Here is a 19,216-nt window from a genome sequence, read left to right on the forward strand (position 1 = left end):
AAATAAATAAAAAAGGGCTGCAGAGAGCAGACAGAACAAGCGGCAGGGGCTGGTCACCTGGAGTGTGGGAGCTTGATGTGGTCACAGGCTGAGAAACACGACTCTGGGCGTAAACCTCAACTTCAGGTGCGAATACAGAAAGGCCATACAACATGCGGTGTATCGTATTGCAAGTCTGCACGGGAATGTGTAAGGTCTATCAGGTTGCTGAACGCTAAGTATCAGTGTGGGCATCATATTTCCGCGCTAGTGATAACAAGAGCCTGCTGCCTGTTTTTTGTAGAGGAAAAAAGGTGCTGCAGTGCAGAGAGTTGTGTATTTTGGTGTGGGATGCATTGCAGAGAAGCTTTAGGCATATGTGCGTGTGTGCTTTTGTGTGTATCTCCCCTCCACTAGAGTGCTCCTCTCTCTGTGGGGAATAGTGCTGTAGGTGGTTGGAGAAGTGGGTGGGGTCAGGGTGCAGCCGTGTAGCCAGGTGTGTGTTGGAGCTGGAGGCTGGATGGCTGGTTGTAGTACCTTGTTAGTCACAGTGTTGATTGCCAGCGTTGGAGAGGCACTTCCAGAGATCATACACTCCATCCCCAAAGACTCCGACTCCAGGCTGTACGGCGTAGAAGCCTGTGGGGGTTGGGGGCGGGGTGTGGAGGCAGACAAAAAAATAATAATTCAACACCATCTAATGATTAAACACATGAGATCCCTCAGCAGGTTGAAAAAAAAAAAAGACCCGCATTATGCTTGTGACAAATCTGCTCAGGCAAGATACATTCAAATAAAAATAAAATATTATAATAAGACAGAGCAACACCTTTATTTAGGTCACCTTTGAACTGCTTTCTGGGAAGATGCAGACTGCCCCCATCCCCACTATCACCTCCTGCCTAACACACATACACAAGCACATGCCCTTGTCTTGGTGTATAGGCGCACTGTTGAGAGAGATAACTCTGGCATGCCTGTCTCCCAAAACTGCTTACTGTAAGAGGATTGGCTGCCAACAATACCATTTTTAATTCATGATAAACATAAATGAGATTTCACAAACTCTCAATTTCAATGTCTGAGACTCTTAATGGAATGCCTTGTAGGCAGACAGTGTCTAGAGGGGGAGGAGGAGGAGGGGTGAGCACAGCGCATGAGTCTTACAGAAAACACACTCCTCACTGGGTGCGTTCTTTTGTGTCATGCTCAAGTGAACAGAATTGCATCGGGAGAGATTTAGCTGAAACTGTTGGCAGAGCTGCATAATAAAAAATAATGCACTCTTCCTGTACCTTTGCATTTGTTGTATATAAAAATCTCACGGTAGCGAAGAGACACGCTTGGTTGAATGGATGTGATAGTATTTCGCTGCTGTAGGGCGACTACGTCAACAGCATGTTAAGTTTTATGTCGTCTCTCTGCTTGTGTATGTGTGTGCTAGAGACAATGGCGTGTGCTAGCGTGTGAGGAAAAGAAGCCTCCTTTTCATTGTAGCCTCTGGTCAGCCACAAAGTGGGGAAGGAGGAGACAAGAGCCCTGCTGCGTCGGGATGCCCCAAGGTCAGGTCAATCTGAGCGGCTCACTTAAACCTACAGCTGTACGTAACGCTGGATGAAACTCATCCATAATTAAAGACAAAAGCTCCCGCCCAGAATAGCTGGTGCACAGCTCTACATTAATTGATGTTTGTTAAAAAAAGTGAGTGCAGAATGTAATGTATGTAATGGCTGCCTGGGGCACAGTTTATTAATAAGGACCCCACTTCATGACAGGCTAGCGAAGCAGCATGGAGAGGCAGTTACATAAAGTCTGGATATGAACTCCTACTGAGCCTGTGTGTGTGTTAGTGTGCATGTGTGCGAGTGGGAGAAAGTGGGAGAGAAAGGAGGGCAAAAGTAAAAGAAAACTGAGGCAGACATAGAGACATGGAGGCACGAATAAATCCTGAACTAAGCAGAGATGGAGGCAGAAGCTTTAGAAGAGAAACAGCATATGTAGAGAAATGTGTTCTCTTCGCAGGATTTTCTCTTGTCCTCACACTCACCCGCTCTCCAGACCGCGGCCTCTTCTTTGGCCGTGTAGGCAAGGCGTCCTCCTTTGGGTTTGTGTCGATGGCCCAGTAAGAGCCCTGCAGACAAAACAAACACCTGTGAGCTGATCAAACATGAGAGATTGCTTTATGTCTTTTACAAGGGACTAAAACATTTACTTTCTGTCATGGCAAGACTAGGGTTGACATGATACTAGAATCTCTAACTTTAATACATTGGCAGTAAAAATCAGACAGTATTGATACCTGTTTTCATACAATGACAACAAAGTGTAAGTTGAAAGTGCCCAACTTTTGGTTATTTTATTATCACAAAAACTGCGAGGCACCTGGCTTCAAATGCTTATGTAGTTGACATAGTGCCTATAAAAAGTGTTCACCCCCTTGGATGTTTTACCTTTTATTGATTTTATACATCAATCATAGTCAATATAATTTGGCTTTTTGAACAAAAAAATACAGAAAAACCCTATTTAATGTCCAAGCAAAAACAGATTTCTACCAAGTAATGTAACTTGAATAAAAACAAATGGATAAATATTTCCCCTCTTAAAGTCAGGGTTTAGTAGATGCACCTTTGGCTGCAATCACAGCCCTGAGACTGTGTGGATAGGTCTCAATCAGGCTTGCACATCTAGACACTTCAGTTGAACTCCATTCTTCTTTGCAAATCTGTTTAAGCTCTGTCAGATTGCACAGGGATCGAACATTATCAGCCCTTTTCAAGTCAAGCCACAGCATTCACCTTGTTGTTTTCAAACAATTTCTGTGTAACTTTAGCTGTATGCTTTGGGTAATTTTCTTTCTAGAAAATAAATTTTCTCCCAAGGTGCAGACTGAATAAGATTGTCCTCCAGGATTTTCCTATATTTTGCCTTATTTATTTTACCCTCTACCTTTACAAGCCTTCCAGGGCTAGCTGCTGAGAAGCATCTCCACATCATGATGCTGCCACCATCGTGGTTCACAGAGGGGGTGGTGTGTTTGTGGTGAAGTGTAGTGTGTGGTGTCGGCCAAATACAGCCTTATCTGATGGCCAAAAAGCACAACTGTGCTCTCGTAAGACAAAGACCTTTCTCCCACTTAACCACTGAGTCTCTCACATGCCTTTTGACAAACTCTAATTCAAGATTTGATACGGGTTTTCTTCAACAGTGGCTTCTTTTGCCACTCTCCCAAAAACCTTTTACTGATGAAGAACCAGGGCTACAGCTGTATGCAGTGTCTCCCATCTCAGCAGCTGAAGCTTTTCACTCCCTCAGAGTAGTCCTAGGTGTCTTGGTGGCCTCTCTCACTAGTCTCATTCTTGCACGGTCACTAAGTTTGTGAAGATGGTCTGATCTAGGCAGATTTACACATGTGCCATATTCCTTCCATTTCTTGATGATGGATTTGACTTAACTCTGAGGAATTTTCAGACTCTTGCAAATGTTTTTATCCATTCTCTGACATACAGTGCTTGACAAATTTATTAGACCACCACCCAAAGTAAGGTTTATGCCACAGCTGCCCTAAATTTACAGCATTGGTAATTACCAAAATCATTTTTTATGTTTCTGCAATGGTTAATACATCAATATGTAGAAGCTCTTTAACTGAAATGATATTTTTAATGCTAAAATATAATTATTATTGTTATCCCTGAATTTTAAAATCTACTGATTTACAAAAAAACTGAAAAAAAATAGTAAAGCACATAATTATTTTTTGATTAATATGTCAAATTATAGTTATTTACCTGCATTCCTGAACAGAAAAATTAGTTTTAGTGGTTGAATGTTATGCTTGATTAATTTCTGACTTCTCAGAGAAGCCCAGTGAGCCGGCTCAAATTTGGGTATAAAAAGGTGAATTCAGTTTGAAATTCCTCATTCCTGTTCAAAACGGTAAAACGTGGAGAGCTCACTGAAAATGAAGGAGTCGCATTAAAGCACTTCATGATGCTGGATGGTCTCTGAGACAAATATGAAAGGTGGTCTACAAAATTTGTTAAGCACTGTGTATTTTTTTAATAAACTTTTTCTCTGAGTTGATTGGGGTGTTCTTTTGTCTTCATGGTGTAATGGTTGCCAGGAAATGAGCCTTCCAGACATAGGTGTGTTTACACTACAATCACTCAAGACACATTTACTGCACTCAGGTGATCCCAATTTCACTTATTGTGAGACTACTAGCACCATTTTAATAGACCTCTGTTAAATACAGTCAGTCACTTTCAAAGGGGGTGAATATTTAAGCAGCCACCTTTTTTACCATTCATATTTTTTTTAATTGACATTACTTGGTAGAAATCTGTTTTCACTTAGACATTAAAAGGGTAAAATATCCAGTTCGTTAAATACTTTTTATAGGCCCTGTATCTGTAAGTGCATGCACTGTTTACTTCAACTGGCGCATGCAACAGCAGAATGTGCCTCAACAACCATAAACTGCTTTTAGACGTTGCTTTTGGAAGAAGAAAGATAGCAAGAGAGAAGATTTTAAAAGAAAGAAAATACTGATGATGATTAAAAAGTCACTTAAGCCATTTTATATGATCTATTATAACCACTATATTTCAAATTGAAATAGTAATTGATCATTAACATTGCAGTCCATAATTTTAAACTCTAAAAAAATCAAAAACTCTTAAAACTTGTGAAAACAAAGCTAAGGAGAACAGCTTTCACCAGTGAGTCCTCTGTATTTACCAATCAAAAGCTGAGACTTTAATGCAGATGTGTTTATGGATAACTGATGTCTATAGCCGGGTTATCTTGCAAAAAGTTGGAAGTGAACCCCAGCACACTGTCTAAATTGCTGTAAACTCCTTTTACAAGAAAAATATGACTGAAGATGTGAAGGGTTTTGTCAAAGCCTTGGTACTTTTGTATAACTTATCAGAAAAAAATGAGATTGCATTGTTTTAAAACACCTGATATCAAAAAGTATCAAATTATCAATAATTTTGACAACCTTAGACAGGACAAAAAGCATCCCATCTCTTTTCAGCACTGAAAAATTATTTAAAAATCCACAGCCTTGTCTGCTCTTCTAAAGTCTGTTCTATCAGCTTTTATTTGAGCTGATGGCTGTGAGTTTGTGCGGCGTGTGGGTGGGCTTTGTTAGTAGGAAAGGCTCGGCTTTTTCCTCCTCTGCGGCTGCTCCTCAATGAGAGGCTGGTGAGGGCAGCTGGTGGTGGTGAAATGCTAAGCCTTTCCTGAAGCGGTACTTCCTCAGCCTCAGGTACTGAGTCAGAGCGCTGTTGCCAAGGATGAAGGCTCCACAGTCTCAGCTCAGGAATCGGGGCAGCACTAGCCCTGCCGCGTTGCTTTCTTCTGAGGTCTGAGTGGGGCTAATCAACGAGTGAACAGTTGGGGCTGGCTCTGGGGCTGCAGCTAGCAATTCCACAACCAGTCTGCATTATTTATCTTTGCATTCGGCCTCGTTTAATTTATTTTTCAATGGTGTTCCTGCACTAAACCAACAGGAATACACCTTACAGTACAGATTTTTACCTTAAGGACCTGCCAGTTCTGAATTTATTTTTAATATTTCATATGGCCCCTGATAAAATCTCAATTGTCAAGAGAGAGTGAGATCAGGACCTTTAAAATTACTTCCTTAGCATGAAGAATAATTGTTATTTCCTTGAGAAATTCTCTGAACAACAGGAGAGAACGAGGTGTGTCTCAAGTACCTATACAATAATGGCTGCATACACAATGGCTTGTTCTTGTTAAAGCCAGGAAATCTGTTATTTTCACAGCTCACCAACACTACTGCTGTAGTTGTTAAAATGAAAAGCCAGGGATGGCCCATATTTGTCAGGGGGTTAAAATTACAAGTTTTAATATGTGAGAGGCTTTGGGGTCAATTAACATTTCCCTCAGAGAGTTCGAATAATTCACAGCACAATCAACCAAAGATGAAGAAACCTCTCATATAGATGGCGACTATAGTAAAATGCAGCTCATTACACAGCTCATGTTTCCAACAAAAAGCTGAATCGAAGAATGAACAGAAAGGTGAGAGGCAGTGTCTCTACATGTGATCCATCTCTGTGTTGAGATACAGGGGTTAATTGCAGTGGTTTAGATTGCAGATGTTTCAAAATGAGGAGTCACAGAGACAAAGCCAGGCTATGTTGTGCTCCTTTTAATTAGGGGGGAAGAACACATTAAGTTCACCCTCATGGGAGGGGGTGTTTCTGCATTTCCATGCACACACCCCTGAGAGTTGAAGGAAAAAAGAAAACATATAAAGAGTCATTAAATTATTCACAAATATACAGAAAATACTGAAGCAAAGCCAAGCAGAGTGTGTCCGTGGAGTCTGGGGCAACAACAACACAAAGCCACAGTATCTTCTGCAGCCATTAAACAAAGCCTGCTATATGATCTTCAAATATACGGTCCCTGAGAAGATGTTTTAACTGTGACCAGATCTGTCAACAGCTCAGATCTTACAATTTCTCTCAGGACTGTATATATTCAAGAAATGCCAGTTTCTGCCAGAAATACCAGTTGGACATAAAAAAAGGACAGATATTTATTGCAAATACTACTAGCTGGTAGTTATGGAAACCCATTTCCACCAACCCAAAAAGTGAATCAAGAAAATTGAAAGTTACTGGTTTTGAGCAAAATGAAATCCTAGGTCAAAATTATGAGGTAAGTGGTCAAAATTATGAAAAGGTAAGTCCTATTTATGGGATAAACATTTAAAAATATGAGGTAAAAAGTCAAAATTATGTGACTAAAAACTGAAATTTTGCCATGATAAGTCAGAATTATGAGATATAAGGTCAAAATTATAATATTTAGTATGACATTTGAATGAGATATAAAGTAAAGATAAAAAGTAAAAATTAGGAGACAAGAAGTTAGAATTATGAGATTAAAAGTCCAAATTATGAGATTTATTATAACATTATCAAGATTATTAGTCAGAGTTATGAGATAAAAAGACAGAATTATGAAAAAGAAGTCAGATTTATGAGATAAAGTATGACAATAAGGAGACATAAGTAAAATTAAGAGATAAAAGTTAGAATTATGCAATAACATGTCAGAATTATGAGATATAGTATGAAAATATTAAGATTAATCCGAATTATGAGATACAAAGTAAAATTTATGAAATAAAAAGTCAAATAATAAGATATGCTATGACAATAATGAGATATAATGTCAAATTATAAGATAAAAAGTCGGAATGAGATAAAAGGTCAAAATTCTAAGATACGTACAGTGTGACAATAAGGTAAATCAGAATTATGACATTCAAAGTCAGAATTATGAGATAAATGTAAAAATCATAGGATAAAAATTAAAATTATGAGATCAAAGGTCAAAATTTTGAGATTTTATATGATAATGATACATAAAGTCAAAATTTAGGAAAATTGAATCAATTTTTGTATAAAAGGTCAAAATTATGAGAAAGTAAGTCTGAATCATGAGAAAAAAAGTTGAAATTGTGATAAATAAGTAAAAAATAAGAGACATTAATTCATAATATTCCTTGATTAGTGAATTATGATTTGCATGCTATTGTAATCCATCCCTATTCGTAGTCTTACTTCATTTTATGTCTTAAAAACTCTAATCTTATACACTGGCAAACATTCTGACTGTTATAAAGACCTTGTTGGTCTATTGTTGCATTTGTTTATTATAAAGGATAAACATAAAAAAAAATAGTAAAAAAAACAAAGAAAAATAAGATCATGATAACAGAGGTGTTTGCTTCCTCTAAATGGCGCCACTCATTTTCATACATCAACGTAATTATGTCATCTAGTTCCCCTTTCGTGAGCAAATATAGGAAGAACAAACAAAGCATGTTCACCGGTCAGCCTGGAAAGACCAGTCTGAGACTTAGACCACTTAAAATCAAGATTATTCACAGTACCAACACTGGCTGCATTTCTACCTCTGAGGTGGATGAGGTGTGTGCGTGTCAGTGTACAACACTGACAGTCATCTCTTACACCATCTCAGAGAGAGAGAGGGAGCGACATGACTCTCCTATCTCATCCAAGCAGCAGTTCTCATATTCCTGCCATATTACAATATTGATGCAACATATCAAGAGCGGCTAGCGCCTCTTTGAAGTTGTCTTCGGGGGGGATGGGAGTGAGGAAAATTCCAAATTAAACATTAAGGATGCAAGCATGTTGGCCATGCATTTGGAATGGGATCCATACAGCAATAGATTATTTTGTATTTAGTGGAGCAGCTCCCAGGAGTGTCAATATCAGAGGATTACAGCAAAACATGAAATTAGCATTCAGTCCCCATCCCCTACACAGCCAGGCGCTACTCTTCATGCATGTGTCGGTGTGTGTGTGCGTGTGTGTAATTATTTGTGTGGCTCCTGAAGCATATGTAGCGTATGCTCTGACAGTGCCTCGATGAAATCTGGGTTAGGCTACATATGGTTAGACCTATGCACACCATGGTACTAAATATAGGCCCAAAGGCTCCTCTTCATGAAGTGCTCAGTGGATCAGGGGATGTTATTTATCAGGTGGATGTCGCTACAGATTGTGGAGGAAATCGGGCTGAATAGGCAACTCTAGGAGATCCTACTGAGATTCAAATGTCAAATTAACATGTGTAACTTGCATATTCTTTTACAGGGAAGAAAAATTGGAGATAGGGAGCTGAGTGGAGCGCAAATAAGGTCTATTTTTCCTGAGTTAGTTAAGCTTGAGTAAATACTTCAGGGATTCAAGATTCTGGAAATGACCTGACTTCTACCCTGTCATGGCCCCATCTCTGCCCATCTTTGACTTTTCTCTCCTTCACCAACATCTGTTGTCTGTGCTGGTACAAAAAACTAGTCTCTCCTTATATCTGAAACGCAATTGTGTGGGGGTGGAGGGTTCGTAATAGATTACGAGCATGCCATGCATTTCCAGACTGTCAGAGTCCTGGCAGCCATTCAAAGGTAACATTTTTCCACAAGAGAAAGCATGATACACACCAAAAAAAAAAAAAAAAAAAAAAAGAAAAAACTGGAAATCCTGCCAGCTGAGAAATTAAACATTATTCTTCTCATGATTACATGCATTGCTCTTTGTAATTACATTCATGTCTGAAAGTCTCACCTTTCCCGGGTCATCTTTGGAGCGAGGCACTTTGAGAAAACACTTGTTCAATGACAGATTGTGCCGTATCGAGTTCTGTGGGGGGAAACAGAGAGAGAGAAAGAAGAGCGTTGAGGTGAGTGAAACATATTTCAGAAATCAGTTTACACAAAGTCTGCAGTGTTTGAGTGTGAAGAAACATCCCCGCCAGCAGCAACGAGGGCAAACAACTTGTTGGCATATATCGCTTAGGTTTAGTCACAGCTCCTGTCATCGAGGTCGGCTTGTTTCAGTGGCATTAGATCTGGCCTATAGCCGTGTCCAGATTTCACTCCACACGCATTATACACAAGCTCAGTCTGTGTACAAAGCTACCAGGAAGCAATATCTTTCATCAATGTCCAACAAACTGCAGTCTGGTTACACAAATATATCGAATTCCTCGGGTGCCAAAAATAGGAGCCAGAAGGAATCCCACACTGGGATGGCTGCTGATAGCAGGGCCTGATATTAATTAATGCTTCAGCAAGCTCCTGTGGGGGCAGGAAATAAATTATGTAGATCATTCTGAAAGTTAACTCATTACAGTGTTACAAGCTACTTCACAGCACTGAAGAGGGAGGTTCATCCAGCTGCCTGATTGGGGGGAGGCGAGGTAGGTTGAAGTAGCCACAAGGGCCGGAGAGCGATGCTCTAGGCCCGGGTTAACCAGCTACTGCGAGGCCCTCGGAACCAGCTGGAGGTAGGCCAGCTGAGGGCTTACAAGAGCCAATGGATGCACACGCTTCCCCTCTCCACTTTATGGAGTGGTATTGACAGATGGCCACACTGAAAAGCTGTAGGATCCTCTGATGAGTTTAACGGATGCAGGAGATGAGTAGAGAGAAGCACAGGCAGCGAGAGAGAGAGTGAGGGAGAGAGAGAGAGAGAGAGAGAGAGAGACCCCCAAGTGCAAGAGATGGGAGCTGCTTGTTCAACAGTATAGGCAATTATGCCACAGGAGGGATGATAATGACAGCCTCGTTGTAATGCTGTCAATCTTGCCAGTTAAATCACTCTGAAATGCCAATGCAATCCAGATGAAGTCGAACACAGCTCTCCAGCAGAAAATACAGAGGGGGGAACTGGTGCTGTAGTCAAAATAATCCTGTTCTGAAGCCAGAAGGGAATATTTTCTAAAAGTGAAACTCAACCAAAAATCTATCTTTTGAGTATCAAACAAGCATCCCCTTAGGCTTGAAAGACAGTTCTAAACCGGCTGCAGTTTGCTCCCTCACTAAGATTTTATGTTACAATAGATCCCCTGAAATTTGTTCACGACACTGGCTCCCTGTTGCAGTTTAAGTTTAAGTATCTGGTGCCAGCCTGTGAGGCAGTGATGGGACCAAACACACTACTGCATTGCCCTGTGTTCAGTGATCTCAGTTCAAGCTCTGCTCCTTTCTGGACCTACAGTAGAAGAATCATGGTCATAAATCTGCTGCAAAATGAAAATACTGTACAACTTCACAGACATCATCTAAACGGTGCAAACTTACCCTACCTTCTGTTCTCATTTGTATTTTCCTAAGCAGCTTTATTTTGGTGTTAAATATGCATTTAAATGCATATACTCAAAATTACATGGGCATCTGTGTCTGCACAAATGATGATTATGTAAAAATGAGAAGTTCTCAGGGTGGGGTGGGGGGTGTCTGGTGGGACTTTACACAAAAGAAGTAAAATTCACTGCCTTGTTGTATAATCAGGCTACATGCTCAACAAAAAAATAGGGATGCACATTAAAGGATTTTTCCACTTTCCAAAATGTCATAATTACCATCTCATTTTAACTGACATCAATATAGTACTGATTTATACTGATAGTTCATCTTACAGAGGTAGTCTAGTTCTTCTTGAAACAGCATAAAATAGGACAAAGAACATTTGATTCCACAATAAAAGATAGACATGTTCTTCACAAGGCAGACATTTTTTATTTATTACATGTACTTTTAATGCAAGACTTTGTTAGGGGTGCAATTTTGCATTTTGTGATTTTTGCTGATACCCAATATGCTGATGATTCAGAATGTATTTGAGCCAATGCTGATATATAAATGTAATTAAGACCTAAAAATTCAGTGGCTAAAATCCACTAGATCTGATGCAACATTTTTGTGTATTTACCTTTAAGACCTCAAGAGATGCTGGTGTCATTCTACCTTTTTGAGCCGATGCAGTGGCTGAGTTGCCTGTTTTACAACACTTGACTGATGAACTGCAACATGATTCACTGAAATACTTGTGCAGCTGTGTAGTTCCTCAGAAAACCTTATTCAAACAATACCTATGTTTCAGAGGGCTTTTTATAGCTCACTTTATAATGTGAGGAATGATGATGAAAGACTTCAGCTGACGAAGGTCTACTGGTCCTGCCTAAAACACCACAAACGTATTTATATGTATTACACACAGCTGATATCAACAGCGATATTTAGGTTGTAAATACTGGCAGAATTGTCTCCATCTGCTGATATCAATATCCTGACGATAATATCTAGCATCACTAGTATCTTTAACAGTGAAGCGTGACTGTGTTGAAGCTACACTGTAGAGATGGGTTGCTCCAAACCCTACAAAGGCCTATGCATATAGGACACAAGCTTTTCAACCAAACAACTGACCAATCAAATGGAGGCGGTCAGCTCTAATTTTGATTATAAGTCCAACTGCAATTTTCAAATACCAGAAGTAGCAATATTTCTTTGACATTAAATATGTTTCAAAATACCAATATAATATTTTTTTTAGGCTGATGTTATGCTCTACACATCTTGCAAATATTTAAGTTTTAGTTTCAAAATAATCGCAACAGATATTTAACATATTGTTCAGCCTTAGTTTAATTTACCACATACTGTGTTTGTTATAACACAACATGATTAATTGCACACATTAAACACATTAAACAATATACCCCCTACCGCAGAAGGATGTTTTGGTAATGACAGTTTTTATCACGCTGAATGTTTAGATTTGTATCAGTGACAACTCTGACATGCTCACTGTATTTAAAATGAAGTGAAGATGAAACTGACATGAATTCTTGTCTCTGTTTTTGTGGACCTACAATCAGGATTTCTGTTTTGTCTTTGTTAAGTTAAAGAAAGTTCTGTGACATCCAGTTTTTTATCAGTGCATTTCACTGAGTGCTTTATGGGATTGAGGTTATCAGGGGAAAGTGAGACATATGAATTATATGTATCTTTGGCATTTGACTGGTAGGAGACATTGTATTTTTGCAAGTTGGAACTAAGCAGGAAGCATGTAATGGCTGGAAAACAGTGGACTGAGCACTGGACCCTGAGGCACCCAACAATCAATACTGAAAGTTTCAGATGAGAAACTTATAAAAAAAAAAAAAAAAAAAAAAAAAAAAAAAAGGATATCACAATCGCAATCACAATATTAGAGGGAAAAACTGCAATAGGATTATATTCCAAAACTGTCCAGGCCTAGTCTGGAGTGAGATGAATGGATACATTCAGTCATTTCTACTTGCCAACATCCAAAGAGCAGGAACTAATTCAGGATAACCATAGTTAGGATACCATATTTTAATCTCCTCCCTTAAAGACTGCAGGGTGTTTGAAACTCAAATGATTTTGGGGGGAGTATCATCTAAATAACTGAAGTGAGGACACTGACTTCATACAGACAAAGACAATGATACAAAGCACAACAGACAGTAAAATAAGAGATGAACACTAACAAGTCACACATTGGGTTTTTCTGCATCTTCAAACCAAAGAATTGCAGGAAACTGAACGAAATTCACTTAAATTTGTGTAAAAAAAATGCAATGAAAAACAGGATAAACAATGTAAACATGTGAAGCATAGATTATCCATAATTCTTTTGTCTCAATAACTAAATCCAAAACTTTTTTGACTGACTAGTTGAGTGGAATTAATGGCATCTGTACCCATCTATAAATATGTGAAGTAGAATAGATAAAACACAGAACAGCAGCTGTCTCTAACTGAAACAACTTGTTGATTATGATTGAATACATCTTGTGCCAATGTAGCAATCAGTTGGCTGACTAATAGGGCTCCTTTTCTCTGTTTTAACACAGGAAAACACAACACTATCAACCATTACAGCTTCAGTTACATACCAGAATACATTCATGGAAAGTTTTCAAACCACAGTATATTTTGGTCACACTGTTATCAGATCTTCCAAACTAGATATGGATGCACACTGGGTAGCACCGCGATCAGAATTCACTGCGGTCTGAATGTAATCGAGCAACACGATAGGAAAAAAAATTAATCTTTGGAATCAGATCCTAGATGCTGCTGGGACTTGAGATGAGTACTAGCTTAGAAACACTTTAAAAGACAGGCAGAATAATAGTAATGGAGAGCATATAGAGACAGCTCAGAGACATGCTGCAGAAACAACACTGTGCAGGTTGTGTCCTTTTAGCCTTTCTCCTTATTGCAGTTCAACAATATGAATAAAACAATGCGGACACACAGTGCGATCATGCATAGTGGATGGTGACAAACAGATGCAGGGCTCTCACCTTAGCCAGCCTTTGCTCCTTTTAAACCCAGAGACATGTCCAACAGCGAGAGGGTATGTGATGCAAGCTGTACAATGCCACGCACACTTAAGCACTTTAAAGCATTTTTCCTCCACAGCCACAGTGTGTGTCTGTGTGTGTGCCACAGAGAGGTGGCTCTATCCATTAAGGACCTTTGGCGGGGCCTAAATCATTGATACAGTCAAGCAGCTGAGGCAGGGGCTACATTAGAAAGTTTACTTTTTAATGAACTCTGCCTTCTCTCTTCTGTTGCTGACAGGCCCTGTGCCCACCACGTCCCTTACTGTTACTCTCTCTGCTGCTTTAGTGTAAAGTTAACAGGCTGTGGGTCATTTGTAGGCGAAGAGTTGAACCAGAACAAAGGGGGAGAGAAAGCATGATGACAGCAGCGTCAGTGGCTGTATTTGATAAGTCTGGGTGTATTTGCAGGGTAGGAGAGATAGGGAACGATGAAAAATTAAGGCCAATTACCGCTCAGTTACAAACAATATGTCAGCAATTGAGCAGCGCCTTCTTAGATGTAGCACCAAAGTCAATTTAAGAACAAAGTAGTGGCTTTAAGACAGTGGGCTAAGTTGGTAGCTCCAGTGCAGAGGGAAGTAAAGGAGATGGAGGGGGTCAGAGGGTGTGAGCGGTGGTACACAAAGTGAGTCAGACAGAGCTCACTGCAGGGGTCCTGCCCAAGTGCTGCCCAGCATCTACCTGCAACCCCCACAGAGCACTTCATATCCAACCTCAGCACAGGCCTGAGTGTGTGTGCATGTGTGTCTGTGTGAGTGGGATGCCTCCTACACACCTTAAAAAAAAAAAAAAAAAAACACGCACACTGGAACGTGTCTCCTAACAAATGGCGGTGATTTAACACACCAGGACAGCAGTGGAGGCGTAAGCAGCTCCGCCCTCGCTGCCCCCCCTGCTGAGGAGCACTGCAGCTCAGCAGAAGGGCCGCCAAGGGGAAAGTAGGTCAGGCTGACCTCTGCGCTCGGCGTGTCAAACGTTCAGAGTGAGCTAAAGGGACAGGCCGTGTCAGAGCCCTGCTCCTCACAGCTGGGAAGGAGGAGGCGCCCCGTGCTCTCGCGCAGGAACCCAAGGGAGCAAGCTCGGCATGCTGGGACAGACACATGTAGGCACAAGTACCGGTTATGACACGGTGACGAACACCAGCAACCAATACAGCGGAGTCATTGCTCTGCGGTCCTACATGGATAACTCAATGCTGTTATAGGTTTCTTGCCTTCCCACATTCAAGAGATATTCCTGAAACTTTATGCCTCTAGACAAAGTGTGCGGGGGCTCTCATCACCAACCGACCCACTCACACACAGCCCACTCTTCCCCACGACCAACAAAAAGTAACAACAGGCATTAGTTCAGGTGTGAGTTCACCTGAAACAGTTCTGAGGCAACTCAGGGGTGCTCTTAAAGTGTTTAAGACTTATCTCCAAATAAAAGGGAACTTAAATCTAGCTGGATTTGTGGACTTTGTGATCAAAGTGTTCTCCCTAGCATGACTGTGTGGGGGAAAATAAGCAGTGGTGAACAGTGTCAGGAACCACTGATTTCAGGAAACAAGGTCTCCTGCTACAGGTGCTGCTCAGAAAGACAAGTACTGCAAACAATAATTACTCTGGTCCCCCATCCCAGCCCACCCCCCAAAAGAAAAACAGCAATAGTAGTGAAAGTAAAGAGTTTGAAGCACAGCATGGAAAGGTAAGCTTTGGTGACAGCAGTCCTATTGTTAACAGCTATATTAAATTTAGTCTTATTCTTTGGTCACATTTAAGTCATTTTTACTCTTAGTTGGTCTAGTTTTAATTGACAACCTCGGTTGTGGCTTTGTTGCTCTGACTGGCCCGTAAAGATGTGGCAGACTGAACATTCATCCAATCACACTCCGAGTTTTTTTCAAATCCTCTGCCCATTCCCAAACATTTTAGATAGATGTGTGAAACAAATCCATCTGGCGTGTTAGGTTACTAAACATTCATACTGTTTCAAATTTATCCAAATTTTATCAAAGAAAATTTAAATCAACATGTCTTTCCAGATCAATAACTTCACTCACTGGCCACTTTATTAAGAACAACTGTGTAATTGCTAGGTAACACAAACAGCTAATCAGCCAATCACATGGCAGCAACTCAGTGCATTTAGGCATGTAGACGTGGTCAAGACGGCAACTGAGCATCAGAGTGAGGAAGAAAGATTTCAACGTGGCATGGTAGTTGGTGCCAGATGGGCTGGTCTGAGTATTTCACAAACTGCTGATTTACTGGGATTTTCACACACAACCATCTCTGGAGTTTAAATGGAGGGGTCCATAAAAGTTGTGTGAACAAAAATGCCTTGTTGATGTCAGAGGAGAATGGGCAGACTGGTTTGAGGTGATAAAAAGGCATCAGTAACTCAAATAACCCCTCCAAGGTATGTAGAATACCATCTATGAACGTACAACACGTCACACCTTGAAGCAGATGAACTACAGCAGCAGAAGACTGCACTACTCCCTATGACCACAGTGTACCCATCCTCTGATGGCTACTTCCAGCAAGATAATGCACCATGTCACAAAGCTCAAATCATCTCAAACTGGTTTCTTGAACAGTTCACTGTACTCTAGTGGCCTTAACAGTCACCAGATCTCAATCCAACAGAGCATCTTTGAGGTGTGGTGGAACAGGAAATTGCATCATGGATGTGCAGCCAGATAAATAGGACTGAGAAGTACTGAAGCTTTAAAAAGAAAATACAGACCTTCATGTATTCAACCCAAAGCTGCAGCAATAGAATTATACTGAGACAATTGGGATGGATTTAAAACAGGTCTGTACCATACTTTTGGGGACAACAAAGGAGACTCTTTAAATTACACAAATATGAACTCTGCCAACACATTTAGATCCAGTGGGGGCATTTGCTTGCACTCATGAATTAAAATAAGATTTTACTCAGTCCTGGGGTGGACTCTTTTGGACTCCATTCACTGCTGTGGTTTCCAAACTGGTCTCAATATTGTTTGATTTTCACTTACATCGCATGAACACGAAATGGTACATTGTTATAGCCATAGTCTCTAGTGTCTCATAAAAGCAGACAGTGACAAATTAAAAAGACTAGAGCACACATTCCTGCAAGTGCCACACTTGCAGGATAGGACCTTAACCCCCCATTGAACTGTCAACTGGTCTGACTAATGTGAAAAACTTGAGCTAGTACTGAGGTGGAGGCTTTATAACTGTGAAAAATACAGAAAGTAGCTCTATTAGATGAATGAATGGTAAGAGGGAGAGAGGCCAGGTCACTGAGTGGGTGAGTGAAACAACAACCAAACCAGTGAAAAGAGCTTGAGGGCGGTTATGTGTTAATAAACCTGTATAACTTTTATAAATGATATGCTGGGACACAGATATTAATGAAAGAACAACTTTACAGTATGAGTATGTTATAATGACTGTGTAAAAATTAATTCATCCAGGGGGAGATTTTTTAATCATAATAAGGGCTGTAAAATGATTAATATTTTTGTCTTAAACTAAGGGTTATTGACTTCCTGTTTGATACAGAACTGCTCTTATTTATAAAGAAAATAAGGAAGTTCAGGTAGATCGAAGATTGTGACAATAACTCAAACATGGAAAAAGGAACTTGTTATGGACTGAAAAGGAAATTAGGAAACAGGAATGGTAAAAGTGAAACATTTGATGAGACAAAATGCAGCTGACTTTTGGCTTTTCTACTGAGCTATCTGTGAGTATTTTAAGGTAAAATGAGACATTGAGGAGCAGTGGCTGACTTATTTTACATCAATGTGGCTGCAGAGAGACATTGCAAAGTTTACAAAAAGCATGCAATTGATCACAATCTAAAAAATAGAATTCACTTTAAATGGACCTTAATTAAAAGCATTAATGTTGACAGCGCATGTAACAATGGATTCCCTGCTAGAGGAATGCATCATAAGTGGAGCTTTTTCCCTCTTCTTTTAAGATTTATTTTGGGGCTGTGTTCATTCTATTGGAGAGACAGGACAGTGGATAGAGTGGGAAACAGAACTGAGAGAATGGGGAATGACATGCAGTGAGAGAGCCACAAGCAGGACTAGAACCCAGGCCTTCACATATATGGTGCACGACCTAAATACTAGGCCATCTACTCCCCCATCTACCACTTTTTGTGCGCATTTTTAGTTTTTGTATAAAAATAGTCTGAGTGGAAATAGGGCAAATTTGAAAAAAACAAAACAAAACAAAACAAAACAAAACAAAAAACCTCGAAATGTTGCAAAAAATGTTTGCACTTGGAGGAGCTGGAGAAACTAGCGTATCAATGAAAGTAAAGTGCATCTTGTTGCAGTGGAATCACAATAAGATTAAAAACTGACATCTCTGGATAAACAGACTAAAGCTAGCACCAGTGCTTTTAATAAGACTGTTTCAACAGCTGGACCTTTGAAAGTTGTTCAACTTTACATTCCCACTTATGAAATCCTCCTTTATTTTCTTCATCTCCCCACTAGCTTCTGAGACAAAGGCTATGGACCATAGTGCAACGTGTCACTGAGCCCTCTTTTACTTCTTTGTCTTCTAACGAAGTTCTGGCATGCTTTACACTTGTAGGATCCTCTTCTTCTGCAGGGTTCTTCCATCTTTTTGCAAGAGAAGCTCTTCCTACTGGTCAACCTTGGACTCCTTATCCTTGCATTACAGAGGTGGATAGAAACATGCATTAATGTGCATTTTCTATGAAGAAATTCTAAAAGTTAATTCAGATTTTTTTGATACATAGAAGATGTATCTATCTTATTCATTGTTGTTCTGCTCAAGGTTTCTGCCTGGTAAAGGGAAGATTTCCTTGCCACTGAAGCTGTGCTAAATATTGCTTAGTGCTGAGCTCATTGTGGATTAATTTTGTTTTTTTCTCTATCATTAATATAAAAGAGAGTACAATCTAGACCTGTCTTCTTGAAAAGTGTCTTAAGATAACTTTGGTAATGAACTGGTGATATACTAGGGGTGTGATGAAACACTTAACTCACAAGACGAGATTTTACATTTTTGTTTTCATTTTGGAAAAATACATCACACAGCATTCAGGTCTATTCAGAAATGTTTAAACTATGGTAACTCCTCTTGTACTGAATAGGCTATCAGAGCTTACGAACAATTTTTATTGTCTAACTCTGATTCAAACTGTACATTTTTATGCTCTTCACATCCAACCTTTCATTTTAACAATCGACCACATCTTTGTTCTACTACACTATGCACTCATCACTACAATTGCAATAATTATTTTTAATATCACATTTAATTAAATACAATAAAAGCATTTAGAATATTTAAAAGTACTTTAAAAACTGTTTACAACAGAGTGAAATATAAAGAGCTGTATCAGTAAGATCAAACTATTTTTCCTCCTCTTTAAGTGCATCCATATCTAAAACACTCAGAAGAAATCTTTCTGTCAATAACACGTTTACGGTAATTTAGAGAAAGAGATTATTTTATCAATT

General features: G+C 39.7%; 1 protein-coding gene across 1 annotated transcript in view; it reads right to left on the bottom strand.

Annotated features, from left to right (window-relative positions):
• The window catches only part of foxj3 (forkhead box J3), a 124,271-nt gene that overhangs the window by 29,022 nt on the left and 76,033 nt on the right, over positions 1-19,216 (bottom strand). Inside the window, exons 3-5 of the mRNA XM_041779309.1 lie at positions 9,129-9,203; positions 2,027-2,110; positions 517-618 (exon numbers count right to left, since the gene is read on the bottom strand). Of these exons, the coding sequence (XP_041635243.1) occupies positions 517-618; positions 2,027-2,110; positions 9,129-9,203 (261 nt within the window). The remainder of the gene's footprint in view (positions 1-516; positions 619-2,026; positions 2,111-9,128; positions 9,204-19,216) is intronic.

This window comes from Cheilinus undulatus, linkage group 3 (genome assembly GCF_018320785.1).
Source record: "Cheilinus undulatus linkage group 3, ASM1832078v1, whole genome shotgun sequence".
NCBI classification, from domain to species: domain Eukaryota; kingdom Metazoa; phylum Chordata; class Actinopteri; order Labriformes; family Labridae; genus Cheilinus; species Cheilinus undulatus.